At 35.0% G+C, this 17,143-nt stretch overlaps 1 protein-coding gene across 2 annotated transcripts in view; it reads left to right on the top strand.

Annotated features, from left to right (window-relative positions):
- The window catches only part of LOC125651468 (ATP-dependent RNA helicase DDX1-like), a 211,718-nt gene that overhangs the window by 184,474 nt on the left and 10,101 nt on the right, over nucleotides 1-17,143 (top strand). For both annotated transcript variants that reach the window (XM_048880093.2, XM_048880099.2), the window contains exons 21-24: nucleotides 5-151; nucleotides 5,627-5,700; nucleotides 10,873-10,945; nucleotides 11,935-12,007. In XM_048880093.2, coding sequence (XP_048736050.1) covers nucleotides 5-151; nucleotides 5,627-5,700; nucleotides 10,873-10,945; nucleotides 11,935-12,007 — 367 coding nt within the window. The remainder of the gene's footprint in view (nucleotides 1-4; nucleotides 152-5,626; nucleotides 5,701-10,872; nucleotides 10,946-11,934; nucleotides 12,008-17,143) is intronic.

The following is a 17,143-nucleotide window of genomic DNA, read 5'->3' as shown; positions in this document are numbered from 1 at the left end:
GCAGAAACCTTGTCTGAAGCTGTGAAGATTCTGAAGGGAGAATATGTCATCCAAGCCCTGGATGTACACAAGATGGATAAAGCTCTCATCTTTTGTCGTACCAAGCTGGACTGTGATAATCTGGAAAAGTACCTGCAGCTGAGAGGAGGAGGTATGGAATGTTAAACTTTCAGTAAATGTTTCTTTAGATAATATAAAACAAGGTAATATGTTGAGTTTAACAAATAGAAACATCAGGTCTTAAGAGCAATTCTTTGTTCCTTTTGTTATCATAGTTAATAATAGAATAAATATAAATCATCAACACCTGGTGGAAGTACAACCATTAAAGGACACATCTCGTGTTTTCAAAGTATACAGAATTATATGCATTTTGTCTTCCTTATGCTTATAGAAATTAATTGTAATAGTTCGTTCGCTGAAGTATTGCGATAATTAGCCACAATACAGACTTAAATCTAAGCCCCGATTTCAAAAAGCCTAGTTAATTAGATAGGTAGTCACGTGGCACAGTGACATCATATGCGACCTTCGTCGATCAACTTGTTGTAAAAGTAGTGTTAGATATTTTTAAAAACTCGGGGTTTTAGGGGCCTAATTTATCTACCATGGATAACTCTTATTTCGAGGTTGACAAATTTCCTGAGTCTTATATCTTTTGGCCACCAATGCATAGAAATAGCAACCCAAATGTAGTGAGGAAAGCGAGTATGACATCTGCATTTGGGATTAAATAATGTTTACATGAGATCGCTGTCTAAACACTATTTGATAATGCCATTTCTTTATACAACTGTAATTAGCGTTGTTGCCTTTCTAAAATAAACAGTGCAATTATTATTAAATCTATTTTTGGATAAGTTAGATAGGCCTAAATTATGATACGATTACGTATCATTGACAACTAGGCCTACTGTCACAGGTGCATTTCGAAATAAATAAATGAAAATGATCAAATTTATAGTGAAAATCACAATACTTTTAAATCATTCTATTCAAGCAATTTCATTAATCATTATATTTTTTAAATCTACATGTTGTTACTTAGGAATTAAGTGGAAACGCGGCGTGCTGTTGTTGTTACGTACGCGTAATGAAAGCATTAATTATAATTCAATTCAAAGTTGGAAAATATCATATTTTATTATTTATAATTGAAAGTTCAATTATCTTTTATTTTCAAATTTCTTTTTTAAAACTACCAGTTGGTAGAAACTCCGATCACAAGTTCTGCCTATATGTTGTTACAAGGTGAAGGTCAGTTGGTGTGAGTGTGTATTGAATTTGAGAGCAGAACGGAAAGCATAGGGCTACCCTATATGTAACAGTGCGTAGCTTCGATAGAACCATTTTCTCGCAGTTTATCTACGTCTTTGTCCAAGTGCTTGTTTGAAAAAGTACGGGGACAAATTCTACTGGTTTTTTATGACAAAGTCGTTGTGCCGACAAAAAATATTCACGTCTTGTCCCTCATACCTTCCTTCCAAAATTGAAAAAAAAACACAGTCCTAATCCTCTCTACTGACAGCAAGTACACCCTTAGATGGCACAAAACACCCTAATGCAGTTTAATTACAAGCCGTTAATGTGATAATTGGTTTTTTTTGTCAATTAAATCTACTCTGTTTATGAAATGGCTAACAACTGTTTACAAATCTTCTCGCTCGAGGTCGCATATGACGTCACAGATAATGGTGCGTAAAATATCGAAGAAAATATGCATATAGCAAGATTTGAATTTCATCGCTTTCAAACTCAAAAACTACGCAAACTGTTTCATTTAAAACATATGTAAAGTAGTTTAAGGCATGAAATGAATTAATTTTGCTGAAAAAATTAAAAAGTTCAGAAACATGCGATGTGTCCTTTAAGGTTTCATTGTTCTTAAATGTCCATTTTGACCTTGGATGGAAACATATCTAATGAACAAGACGCTCAGTATTCAAGAATTCAACCAAAGTATCCCATACATATGTAAGCTTTGTTATTTTTCATCATGCAAGACAATGTCATTACTCTCGGGGATAGTGGATCCAATGAGTACATGTAGTACTCTCAGGGACACTGGAACCAATGAGTAGATGTAATACTATCAGGAACAGTGGAGACTGTGGAACCAATGAGTACATGTAGTGCATGTCAGTACTCTCAGGGACAGTGGAACCAATTAGTACATGTTATGAACTCCTGTTGTAGTCCTTGTATGGAAATTCTTTATGAAAATGAAAGGTCATACTGTAAATCGCATTTTATTCACGAGAACATTATTTACATGCAATTTTGCAAGACTAACAATACGCGCAAATTTACTTCTGACAAATAAACTATTACATATAGAAGACTTAAAATAATGATCGTTTAAATAAGTCATTGCGTACATATGATATGTACATATTGTATACAAAATTTTGCGCTTTTTCAACCCTGTTCACACTGTATCGCCTGTATGCATTAAAATTCACAGGATTTTTAGGTCGATCTAGTCCTATGAATTCAGTCTAACAATTTATTCACTCCAAACGAAGTCCATATAGTTTTGATTGCATAACATGTCAATTTCCTACTGCTGCACATCAATATACTTGACAGATTATAGACTGGACAAAAGTGCCCTGCACTGTGGTCAGAAAGAGGTCAAACAGGTATTTTGTTAAAAAAGAAACCAATTTAAGCCATAATTGTGTTTGCTCATTGACATCTTTTAAAGAACAAGGTACATGGTCAGACAGATTTGCAGGGTAAAGCCAGAAGACATGGCTAGTGTCAGATCAAGCGAGCTACTGGCACGACTTGGGATCGATGACCTCGACGCTATCCTGCGGGAGAAGAGGCTACACTGGTTTGGGCACATTGCTAGATCCAGTGGGGCAATCAATAATGTCTTTAATATCAAAAAAGAGGGAGGACGACAACCAGGGAGACCAAAGATGACCTGGAAAGCACAGCTAGAAAAAGACCAGCGTGAGTGGGGACTTCATGATGTCAACCCATTGGACAGAGATGCCTGGAAGTCAAATGTTAGGTCTGCCATGCGTGCAGCAAGCCAGTTACCTGGAAGGGAGCCCACTGCTGTGGAAGATGCACCTAATCCTGCACGTTAATCAAAATGCCGATGATGATGATGATGATGACCTCACTATTCCCTATTTGGTGGTTAGCTCAGTTTCAAAGGAATTAATTGAGAATTTTTTTGCCCCTTTCTGAATTAATAGTTTGCAGTCATGAAGCATTTTAGAATGCATGAGTATTTTGAAATAGATCAAGTTACATGTTGATAATTCTACTGGGTTTTATATACATATAGTTTAGGTCAACTTTTGTATACCCTATCCATCATCAGAAAATGTGTGTTTGTGATTGTGTATATGTATGTATTGCTTATAAGAAAGTTCATACTCAGCTGATACATACAGTAATTTCAACTGCAGTATATTAGAATGAAACTGCTGGGCTTGTCGAAACCATTGATTTACTTGTTTCCAGTAAGAGGATACATGCAGAGAATTTATCCACAGATTAATTGATGTCCTTTCGCAATGCAAATGCAGCACAATAGGGGTTGTACAAGTCAATCACTGTCAGTGACAATGACACAAGAACACAAAACCTAATCATTAATTTAGAAAAAGGTTAAGAAGTGTGTTAAGTATTAAGTATATGTAACTTTAAAAGAAGCAGGTACAGTCATCTGGCCCAGAAAATGAATGATTTCAGTAGGGGTTTCAAAATCTGGCATTCAAATAAGGAATATATATTAAGCAAACCCAAACTACGTTTAATTTGATCCAAAAATTGCTTTGTGTTATACGACAGGAGCGTGAAGTTGGCATAAAATTGCAAAATCAATGAAAAAATTCATAATTTCAGGGGGTTTTCCTTTCAGAAAACATACAGCCCATGCGTCAAGCATATTTATATTCAAATACATTTTTCATCTTCTATTAAACACAATATATGTTAATTTCATTTTGCTCGACGGATTGGCACACCTTTTACTAAGCAATAATCTGGATAAAATCTAAGTTATCATTAGCTCTTTTTGAAAAAAAGGCAGGGAAAAGTCTTAATATTCATGACATAATAATGCTATCAAATAAGCAATAACTTTGATTTAAGTTGAGATAGTATACTTGGCATATAACAGAGAAAATTTTTGGGGCCTTTTTATGTACACAATCGTACATTATTCTTTGTCCTAAATATAAAATTTGAAAAATTACAAATTTGAAATATATGTCCCCATTACATGGGGTTAACCTCAAAGTGTAATTCACTGTTGTTTATACAAGGTAAAATCTTAAAGACCTGAAGATTGACAAATTAATGAAGAGTAAATCCTCTAACAGAATTGTGAAATTAATGTCAACTTCTCTGGTAACATTATGTACAGTTTGGCCATATCAGGTGACTGAGGTAAAGCTGATCAGGGTTGAGAGGAAAATAATGGATACTGAATTCAAACATCTGACTTAAAGTTATTTCTTTCTAAATACTTCGTTGCCAGAATTACTTCTTTCTAAAAATTATTTGTCAATTTAGCAACTCTGAATGCCATTGATTTTAGCTTTGGGAAGGATTTTGAGAATTGTGCAGGAGATCGGTGAAGACTCGATCCTGTTTCTTACTGATAAAGATAGATATTTGATGCTATGTTTAGGAGTAATTGAAAACAATGTAAGTAGATATTTTAAAATGTCTAATCTTTAAAACTATTATAGACTATGAACTTAATTCCTTTCCTCAATAGAGATAGATATTCTTGAACAGAGATTTGAAGATACCATATAATGGGTATTTTCTGTGGTTGTCCATTTTTTGTGGATAGGAATAATTCACAAAATTTACAATAACAAAATATATATATACAAGGGTTGTCCGTAAAGTCCGTGGACAGCCCTTAATTTTAGAAATAAAAACATCATTCGATGAAATAAACTTTATATTTATCATAGTGATGTAGAGCAGGAAGGCCTTTATGAAAATTGTAAAGAGCCAGGGGCAATAAGCTGCCACATGTGCCCAACATATTTTTCATATTTCAAACAAATTAAATGTTTAGAAGTTTAATATTCCATTGAAATACAAGTTTTTGTCTTCTTAATAGTGATCTAATTAATCTTATTTTTACATTGGTAACCAAGATATTCCAGATTAAATTCATTATATTTTCCCAGAAACCCCGATCCCAGGGATAGGGGTTTTGATTCCAGAGCTAGCTAGACCAAAGTTATCAGTGATAATTGTCTTTATCATTTGAAAGACTTTTTCTTTAATTTTGCTGGTACTGTATAAAAACTAAATGCATATTGAGGGAAAGCAGAAAAGGATGTACCAAAATTGTCTTTTTCACAACCCCAGGGTTCTGACTAAATAGTCATATAGTGTTGATATAACATATATTATGTAAAGTTTTAAATCAGTGGGGGCACTTTTTGGGGTATTTGTTTTTTATAAACATTGTTTTATTATAGATTTCATATAGTGATATTTTTAATTAATACTCTGGTGACTGATAAGGCCTGTGGGCCTCTTATTGTATAGTAGCCAATACAATTGGTTTGGACTTCTTTGTTTAGATCCATAGTGTTTCAAAATATATCTTGTTTTTTGGTTGTTGTTTTTTTAGGTAAATATTCGTGTGTTTGTTTGCATGGAGACAGGAAACCACAGGAAAGGAAGGCTAATTTACAGAAGTTTAAGGTAATTAATTAATTTGCAGAAGTTTAAGGTAATTAATTTAATTTACAGAAGTTTAAGGTAATTAACTAATTTACAGAAGTTTAAGGTAATTAATTAATTGATAGTTTGACACAAATACTAGGATCACAGAAGATCATAGACCTATGAATAATACATGTACAGTTTGTTTTAATGGGCTGTATTATGATATATTCATGATATGGGCTTTCCCGTCTATCTGTCAGTCTGTGAGGCTTTTCATGTCTGGGTCATATCTTTTACACTGTGTGAGGCCTAGGACTAGCACCTGATCAGCTGATGCATCTTGGGGGGGGGGGGGGGGGGGGGGGGATATATCGTGATCCTAAAATTGGTCACTTTCAAACTGTCAAACTTTGCACCATGTTGAACATGTGCACAGAAGGTAAAGGTCATAATTAACGCATGCATAATAGCCTAGTCTTAAAGTTGCAAATTGTCAGATTCATTAACAGCAGCATCTGATTTACTTTAACCGAATAAGACAAGGAAAATTACAGTAGAGATTTTACAATAGCCCAGTGAGCAATTAGAATTAGATTTTTAGGAGCCCACAAAGACTTTTTAGTCGCAATGGTGAGTGGGCAAGCGTTTATTATTTGCATCCCTGCAGTATACCCTTGATTTTATATGGAGAGATAATGTCTTAATGTTGATAGGTACTCAATCTCTAGTGTAACAGTTTTTAGCTCACCTGAGCTGAAAGCTCAAGTGAGCTTTTCTGATCGCCTGTTGTCTGTCATCTGTCTGTAAACATTTTACATTTTCGACTTCTTGTACAGAACCACTGGGCCAATTTCAACCAAACTTGGCCAAAAGCATCCTTGGGTAAAGGGCTTTCAGTTAATGAAGGGCCATGTCCCTTTCAAGGGGAGATAATCACAAAAATGCAAATATAGGGTGAGGTCATTTAAAAATCTTCTTCTCAAGAACCACTGGTCCAGAAATCTTAAATTTACATGACAGCTTCCAGACATAGTGCAAACATCATGGCCCCTGAGGATAGGATGGGGCCACAATAGGGGATCAAAGTTATACATACAAATATATAGGGAAAATGTTTAAAAATCTTCTTCTCAAGAACCACTGTGCCAGAAAAGCTTATATTTACATGAAAGCTTGCTGACATAGTGCAGATTCAAGTTTGTAAAAATCATGCCCCCTCCCCCCCCCCCCCCCCCCCCCCCCCTCCCCGGGGGCAGGATGGGGCCACAAGGGGGATCAAAGTTTTACATAGAAATATATAGGGAAAATCTTCTCAAAAACTACTGGGCCAGGAAAGTGGAAATTTACATGAAAGCTTCCTGACACAGTTCAGATTCAAGTTTATTAAAATCATGGTCCCCAGGGGTAAAGATGAGGCGACAATAGGGGATCAAAGTTTTACATACAAATATATATAGGAAAAATCTTCTTTTGAAAAATCACAGGGCCAGAAAAGGAAAGCTTCCTGACATAAATCATTGCCCCCCCCCCCCCCCCCCCCCCCTCCAGTTGATAGTAGTTAAGTAGTACCGGGTATTACGAACAGGGTTCAAAAGTCCTTTATAAGTATTTAAAATGCAGATATGAAAGTTATATCAGTGTGTTGTTTTGTGTTCCATTTGCACGATTATTTATTATAAATATTTCCCCCACATATTTTGTGCAAAGATAGTGACCCATGCAGATTTGATGATTTTTGAACTGCATCGAAACTAGGCAAATTATTGTCAGGTGATGACGGAGTACCAAATTTTCTTGGTTTTTATAATTATATTTATCGGACCCAAATTTACTGTATGACAGAATATATGCTACTTCTCTATGAATTTAATTTAAATATTATAGAGTTCTGACTAAGACTATTTCATCCCTGATAAAAACTACATGTTTGAAAAACAAAACACCCTTAGGCTCAGGTGAGCTAAAAATGAAAAATGAAAAATTATCTCATTTGGACCTCCAAATTATCTCATCACTAGCCTTGTTCATAACTCTAAAGTTCATCTTAAGAAGGTATGCTACACCAGAGAAATTTGATATGGATGAAAAGTGGAGGGTATGTACAACAATATTTTGAAATTGAAAACTTTCAAATTTACTTTATTTGGTCAATAAATGCATTTTTAGTAGAAAGCGATCTGAAAAAACTTAAAACCCTTGCTGGACTCGAACCTGCGATATACAGTTCAGCAGTCAACGTGCTAACCTACTGAGCTATTCAGCTAGGCGATGATTTTTGAAATGAATGAATAAATATTGCTGTTTTAAAAGGAAGTCAGCCATTATGATGATGTAGAGTACCTCGTTAAATTTGAACTATTTTTGCAGTCTTTGTATGTATAGAGTCCATTGTTAACATCTTAGTAGTTTAAAAAAAAGAATTTCTTTTCTCAATAATCCTTCAAATAAGGTTTGTAAAATTTACATATCCAAGAAAAAAAAATTGTCTCATGAAATGATCAATGTTCCTGCAGCTAGATTCAAGGTATAAATTATCTCCATCCAATAAGTGATCTGTCCATTTGAAAATTTGATGCCCATCTATTGTCATAGTAAATGAACAATACTTATCATTTGATAAATTGCTTCATCATGGTAAGATGTCTGGGTAGTGTAGAGGTTAATGCTCTCACTTCTCGTCACTGTGACCCGAGTTTGATCCTCAGTGGTTGTATGTGATGGGTACGTACATATGTACTGTAGTCGCCCACTTGGACATGTGGGAAATTCCTCTGGGTACATTAGTTTCCACCCACATCAATGACCCCTTTCACACCAATTTCCAAGCCTTCAAGAAGCATTAAATTCGTATAAGTTGTGCATTAAGTTCATATAAGTTGTAGAACTTGTTTGTTGATTGTCTTAAAACAAATAAGATTTAAGATAAAGTTATTTTGAGATAAAGCTGAAAATAACATGGTTTGACTAGCATATTTCACATAAGCTGGTTTGGGACTGTGCTCCAGAACTATGTTTTAAAACAAAACATAGGTGGTTTGTAAGTCACCTGAGTGACTTGGGTGACCTATTTGCCATTGGTCTTTGTTCTTCATCCATTAACAATTAACTACTTGGTCAATATTGTCTTCTAATTTGATATGAAGCACGGTAGGGATGAGATGACCATAAATTGTGATTTCCATAATCATTGTACCCTTTGGTCTCCAGCAGCAGGGAAATATTCCTAAAAATAGCAAAATTTTAAAAAATCTTGTTATCCATTCCTGCACATTTTGAAGATAAAGTGAATGCATGGTTAGGAAGAGTATTTCATTGCCCCCAGAGCATAGGTTCTACCTCAAGGGCAGGGCCAAAATGGTCAAATAATGAAAATGTACTTAATCATAGGAAATCTTCTCTACTCCTGCACATTTTAAAATAAATTGAATGCATGGTTAGGAAGAACAAGAAACCCTCTACAAAATTTATGTTTTTCATGACCCTCAGGGCAAGGGTTCTGCCTCCATTGGGCAGGGCTAAAATGGTCATATAGTGAAAATGTACTTAATCTTAGAAAATCTTTTTCTCTACTCCTGCACATTTTGAAGTTTACCAAATTTTTATACGCCTGTCTGAAGACGGGACGTATTATGGTACAGCGATGTCTGTACGTCCGTACGTCTGTTCAAAGTTTTCTGTTTCTATTTTCATTTCTCTTCCACATATCACGCTGAAACTTACTGTGTAGCTTCTTTGTGGGTCACTCTAGATCATATTGCAATTTTGATCCATTTCGACTTCTTTTGCAGGAGTTTTGCCCCTTTATTTGTAAATTAATATTATATGGAGGGTACATAATTTGTCCCCCTAACTCCTCCCACAGTTTTCAAGTGAGGGTCTTCTTATTTTGTGGAGTGTTTGTATGGGTATTGAAAATGTGCATGTGGCAAGGATTTTGATTTTCTACAATTTTTGAGAAAATTACAGGTTGTTGAACTTAGTGTATTTGGAAATTTATATTCTATGGAGGATACATAATTTGTCCACCTAACTCCTCCCACAGTTTTCAAGTTAGAACCTTCTTATTTTGTGGAGTGTTTGTATGGGTATTGAAGATGTGCATGTGACAAGGATTTTGATTTTCTACAATTTTTGAGAAAATTACAAGTTGGATTTTCTTCCATTTCATGATGGCTGATACTATCTTTTATCTTAAATTATGTGTATATTACAGATTGTTAAACATTACTAATATGCAATAATTTTTTTATACCTCATTCATTTTACAAGATGTATTATGGTATAGCGATGTCTGTCTGTCTTTCATTAAGTTTTATGACCTTTTTTTATATCCCATTGCATGAATTTTTTTTTTTACAGATATCAAATTTGGGCATTGTTCGTCTTACATGGATTAATTTCAAGTTTTTTTAAGTCTTCCAGATCGGTGACTTTTCTGTTACATTAAAAGTTCATATTCTGTAATATTCAAACCTATGATTCATAGATTTATAGATTAACCCATATATAACCTTCTCACGGGCGTATTATGTACCGTTTACGGTACTCTTGTTAACCCTTACAGTACCATTTTGCAAAGACAGCAGATGGAGAGAGAACGATTAATTTTGATATCTTGGCCCAGTCAGCTGTCAGTAATGTGTTGTGGGTACAATAGAAAGAATACCTTTTCATCTTTCAACCTCACACTTTTCTAAAATATACATAATGGTAGGTGGGGGAATACTTATTGATGTAGAGGTGAAAGGTCAAGGACAAAATTAATGTATGAGAATGGTACTCATCGAATGATGCCAAGTTGTGAGGCAATGCCCTGGTTGACAGTGCACTTGTTCTGTACAGCAACACTAACTTGTATACAAGTGATAGGACACATACTGTGTGAATTATCATCACAGGATTTCAAGGCAGTCTCTTAATGTATGTATATGCAGTCCTATATTATAGTGATATACCTCTACAAGGCAGTCTCTTAATGTATGTACATGCAGTCCTATATTATACTTAATGTATGTATATGCAGTCCTATATTATAGTGATATATCTTAATGTATGTATATGCAGTCCTATATTATAGTGATATATCTTAATGTATGTATATGCAGTCCTATAGTGATATATCTCTACTTGTTGAGTATGTTGCATTTGCATTGCTGTTTTGGTAATTCTGGGCAAGAACAGATTAAAATGTGTGTTATTGTTTCACAGGACAACAAAGTTCGGTTCATGATTTGTACGGATGTAGCAGCCAGAGGGATTGACATCAGTGGTCTGCCATACGGTATGGGGATTATTTCACAAAAATGCTGTATATTTAAACAATAAAATGCTTTCTTTGTTGTTTCATCGGGTGATGAAGGTAGCTAGCATTCCAGAAAAATTTCATAACCCACTGGTTTTGTAAATTTTTTCTGCAATGATTGCTACCTTCATCACCCTATGAAACAACTAAGAGAGACATTTTATTATTTATATTTTCATGTATTGTTTTAAAATATAGACTAGATTTAAGTACTAAAATATCATATGGTTGACCCATTCGTTACTCTAAACAGAACAGCCAATGCACCCTTTGACCTTTATGGCGCTCCATATTTGGTAATGATTACACAGACAGGTGGTACTATAAAACCAGATCAAACTAGTTTGCAACAAACATGCATTCATTGTCCCAGATGAAAGCAATGTCAATTTTAATAGAAATATAAGAGAAAAGATTCAGTGAATGTAAATATTATTTAAAATAGAATAGTTATAATATATTTTCACATGGTTATTTTTACAGTTCCCAATTGCATGTAGTTTTTATGCAACCAACCCCCCTTATGAAAAGCAAAAGTCAAAGTATAAACTCTGAACAAAACATTTTAGGATATACATTGTACATGTACATCCACATAAGAATTTTAAAAATTGCATAGGTAAGCTGGCTAGTGGCTAACCACAGCCCTGAATTATATGAATTCAGATAGACTTCCATGACTTTTGTAAAAATTTGAACCCGGTAAGTGAGAAAGTTTCCCAGTTTACTTTTGGAAGGTCGGTGGTCTCTTCCCAGGTACATAGTATCTGGGTTCTCTCTTCCACCAATAAAGAACTGGGCGCCACCAGATAACTGAAAAATTGTTGAGTGTGGCGGAAAACATCAAATCAATCAATCCTTCAGTCGTTGACCACTACACCCACATTCCGAGTGGGTTTATGTCTTTGTAATTGGAATTTATTTGACATTTATGACTACCAGTAGTGAACACTATCTCTTTATTTCAGTTATTAATGTGACATTACCTGATGAAAAACAGAACTACATTCACCGTATTGGGAGAGTCGGAAGGGCTGAAAGGTAACATACATGGGCTATATTGATACAGTAAAACACACTTATAATGAACACGCTTATAACGAATTCACACATATTGTGAAGTAATATTTATTCAACTATGAGAGAAAAAAACAAACATTATATTGGATGTAACGAAGTTTGGTTATAACGAACTGTTTTTTGCTGGCCCTGGGAGTTTGCTATAATATAATAAAAGTAATAGTAAGTTAGAATCACTGTATGTGGACTACAACAAGTCAAAGTGGCTATCTGTAGAATGTGTTAGTATATAGGTAACAACTCTTTAAAGCAGCTATCTGTAGGCTGCATTGACAAAAGGTGAAAGTGGCTATCTGTAGCATTGACACACAGCTAACAAAAGGTGAAAGTGGCCATCTGTAGCATTGACACACAGCTAACAAAAGGTCAAAGTGGCTATCTGTAGCATTGACACACAGCTAACAAAAGGTCAAAGTGGCCATCTGTAGCTATTTTATTTTTCCAACACTTTCACCAAAACATGTCAAATTTTTATTAATCTAAGAGGTATACTACTTGAAATAGATCTTATGATTTGACATTCTGTGTTTCAAAATCCCTATTGACAAATTTTTAAAAAACACACAAACTTCTTTTCATCAACAGTAACATTGTTTAAATAATTATTCAATTTTGGTAAAGAAAAATCCATTTTCACACATTTCTAAAAAATTTCTAGTAAGCTGATTTCGGTTCACAAATTCCCTTTTACCCCAAAATAAAAATATGCTCTGACGTGTCATGGTGAATTGGTAATTTGTCTTTAAACTTTTACAAATTTGAATTATTTTATTAACTTTGAAATATTGTATCGAATCAAGAGCAATCATCATGGTCTTCTTCCACCTCAACTATTTGCGTCATGTTGATCTAAAATGACTGACTGACGTGCTAGTACCAAATGACCATGCAGGAACAAACAGTTTAAGAGAACAAACAGTTTTTAATGAAAATGGAACACTTTGGTCTGGAAACGGAACTCTGAATGGTTTGAACGGAGCAGTTTGATGTGGGAATGGAACTGTCTTTATCGAGAATGGAATGGTTTAAATGGTGTAGTACGCTTCAGGGTCTGTACATGTCGATGTCCAGGAATAATCAATGTTTTAATGAACACGACTCAAGAAGGCCTGGAACACTGTCAAAATATTTCACAAATGTTTTGAAAGACTTTCATTGTCTTTATACTGAAAAATAAGCCTTTAGATTAAAATGGAATGTTGATGTTTTGCAATGTTTTCCATTTAGAAATAGATAACAAGTTTAAAAACTTCATTGGGAAATGAAGTGGGGTTGGTTACAATGAAGCCCAAAGGATTATGGAAAACATGGATCTATCAAACAAGGAAGCAGTATCCTCTGTTTTTAGTTTTTTAGCTCACCTGAACCGAAGGTTCAAGTGAGCTATTCTGATCACATTTTGTCCGTCGTCCGTCTGTCTGTCTGTCTGTCCGTCTGTCTGTAAACTTTTCACATTTTCGACTTCTTCTCCCGAACCACTGGGCCAATTTCAAACAAACATGGCTAAAAGCATCCTTGGGTGAAGGGCTTTCAAGTTTGTTCAAATGAAGGGCCATGTCCCTTTCAAAGGGGAGATAATCACAAATGCAAAAATAGGGTGGGGTCATTTAAAAATCTTCTCAAGAACCACTGGGCCAGAAGGGCTTTCAAGTTTGTGTAAATGAAGGTCCGTTTCCCTTTCAAAGGGGAGATAATAACAAATGCAAAAATAGGGTGGGGTCATTTAAAAATCTTCTCAAGAACCCTGGGCCAGAAGAGCTGAAATTTGCCTGAAAGCTTCCTGACATATTGCAGATTCAAGTTTGTTCAAATCATGGCCCCCAGGGGTAGGATGGGGCCACAAGGGGGGATCAAAGTTTTACATACAAATATATAGGAAAAATCTTCTTCTCAAGAACCACTGAGCCAGAAAAGCTGATTTTTACATGAAAACTTTCTGACATAGTGCAGATTCAAGTTTGTTCAAATCATGGCCCCCAGGGGTAGGATGGGGCCACAAGGGGGGATCAAAGTTTTACATACAAATATATAGTTAAAATCTTTTTCTCACTAACCACTGAGTCAGAAAAGCTGATATTTACAAGAAAACTTTCTGACATAGTGCAGATTCAAGTTTGTTCAAATCATGGCCCTCGGGGGGTAGGATGGGGCCACAAGTGGGGGGGGTCAAAGTTTTACATACAAATATAGGAAAAAGCTTTAAAAATCTTCTTCTCAAGAACCATTGGGCCAAAGAAGTTGACATTTACATGAAAGCTTTCTGACATAGTGTAGATTCAAGTTTGCAAAGGGTAGTTTGGGCCATAATAGGGACTAAGGTTTTACATGCAAATATATATGGAAAGTCTTCAGATATGGGCCAAAGTGACTCAGGTGAGCGATGTGGCCCATGGGCCTCTTATTTAGTTTTACCATTCTGTCTCAATTTTTGCTTCTAGATACTTGTGCTGTTCCCCCCACCCCCACTCCTGAAATACTCATTTAAGCATTACAGAATAGCACAAAGAGGTCTACAATTAGCCTGTTGATTTAGTTAATGTGAAGGCTGTGGTCCTGGTATTTAACACGTTCGAAAATTTTACTGGAGGCGAAACCAAGAGTACACAAAACGCAAGGAAAACATGAGTGATGTTCAGGCACAAGACTTTCAAAAAACATATCATCAACAATCAATTGTCACTTACAGAATATTGGTCGATCCATTGATAACATTCATGACAAGAATTTTAAGTCAGCCAATCATACATTTGATGGGATGCTGAAAGCAATGATTTAAAGGTCTAACAATACACAAAAGAATTATTAATCTACAAAATTTCCTCTTATTTCAAAGCTGCTCCTTTTTCACACATTATTCTCCATCAATTCTTGTGGTTTAATCTCTCTGTGCAATTTGTTTCATGCGGAAATGAATTTCACCATAAACTGCTTCTTGGTTCGTTTGAATTCCACAGTGAAGGTGATAGTATGTTCTCTGTCATTAGACTCAACAGAAAATTGTTCAGGGTGGTCTTAACAGTGACAAAGCCACTATACTGATGAACACCTATTCACAATCCCCAGACTTTTCTTTCTGTCTACTGAAAGTTCATCATCTCCATATGTTCAGAACTGGAGACAGAGGACTAGAAGGAGAGTCTGGGATACAGTATTTTAGGAATGGAGGGAGCAGTAACAGTATCAATAGCAAAAATTTGGACAGAAATGGGGGGGGGGGGGGGTTACGCCATTTTAAAGAGAAATCAAAGTTTGTTATGGTAAAATATTTACATTAAAGTAATTTAATAGCCCATTTTGTGTTCATTTTTGTAGACTTTGACTGCCTTGCATCCTCAAAATTTTTAGCTCATTGTCAATAATTTAAATTGTTTGGATGCAGATGGGGTCTCTGGAGGGGGAGGCTTATAAAATTACAATTTATGTCCTCTTGTTCCACACATGCTTCACACCAAATTTGAAAAGAATTGGAAAGGTAGTTACCAAGGAGAAGTTAAGAATGTTCACTTGTTAATGCATGACAGACTGCGAATCTTGTCCCCTCGGTGGAATTTCCCTATCACACACTCGTACTAATGAAGGATTCTATTGACTTCTACCCTCGGGAATCATGAAATTTTACAATTTTGGCAATAGCCTTCCACTCTACATCACTATGCATTTAGTTATTCTTAAAGATATGCTGTTGTAGAGAGGAAGATTTTTGAATCATTGGTAAATTTTTGCCTAAGGCTCTGGGGGTGCAGGAGTCCTGAAAATTGCTATTGGAGCGTGTATGTCATGCAGGGAGAATTATCCTGCCTAAATCAGGAAATTTGGCATGTAAGCTTAGATATGCAGAACAGGAAAATTATTATAGATTTCGTAGCCGTTGGGGCTAGTGATACTTTCAGCCAATATTCAGATGACTGATAAGGCCTGTGGGCCTCTTGTTTTTATTGATGATAAATGTGCATGTATGAATATGTGAAGAAAAGCATTCAAAGTCTGAATATACTATAACATGTATCATGATGTGTTACCATGTTGATCACTACATCTTGTGATGTATTGAAATTTTCAATATATATTTCTTGCTATATACAGCACTACAGTTCCATGCATTCCTGCCTATATTTATTATATTACATAGGCAATAAAAACAGGAATAGCTGTAACATCTTGCCTGCAATCCCCATGATATTAATTTGGAGTGAAAATATTTTGTCAGGCATTGAATTAAGATATATAGTATTGGGGAGGTTTTTTGTTTTTGTTTTGGTTACAAGTGCATCCTTATGTTCATTGAATATAGCAACTTTCATTTGATAAGTATTTTTTTATATTCACGTATCTAAATTTATGTAAAACTTATTTCTATTTTTGAGATCAGAAACAATTTCTGTCATTTCTGCAGGTAGATGGTATCTGAGGACATGACATTCATGCTGCTTTTTAATGATCTCTCGGTATATAATAACCAGATTAACATTAATCAACTTTTTTTATTTAGAAAAGATAATTCCTGTATCTGTTGTTTTCTGTATGGGTGTCCATTTAGTTTTACTCCTAATATAAAGAATTTTAGCTCACTTACTGATATATTTAAAATTAATCAAATGTCAAATAAACTTGCTATACAACAAATGTGTGAACTGATACCTATCAAAAACATATAGGTGACAATGTATAATTGATCTATATTGTGGAATAAAATGAACCATTTTTTTTTGCAATATCTCTAAAGTACAGCAAAAAAGTTCATTATATTAATCTCTATATTGATCTAGGAAAAATAGAGCACAGCATGTAACTCGTGCAATCTTCTTTTGTTTGCTGTCATGCATTAAGATTCTGATATTTAAACTTCTGAAATACAGCTGGGCCAATTTTTACCAAAATTGGTGTGTAACATCAATGAGGTAAGGGAGACAAAAATTATAAATTTTGTTGCCTCTGCTTTCCAGAGGGTTGAGGGATGGGGCCAAAACCTAAAAAATTGATGCGTTCTTTAAAAAATCTCCTAAACTCTGGGACATCAATTCTAGCAGACAAACTATGTGCATAGCCATAATGAGTTAGGAGGCCTTGGCTGAAGTTGTGAAATTTAGTTGGACCCTG

The sequence above is a fragment of the Ostrea edulis genome, chromosome 1 (genome assembly GCF_947568905.1).
Source record: "Ostrea edulis chromosome 1, xbOstEdul1.1, whole genome shotgun sequence".
NCBI classification, from domain to species: domain Eukaryota; kingdom Metazoa; phylum Mollusca; class Bivalvia; order Ostreida; family Ostreidae; genus Ostrea; species Ostrea edulis.
This window is presented reverse-complemented; position numbering and strand designations above follow the sequence as displayed.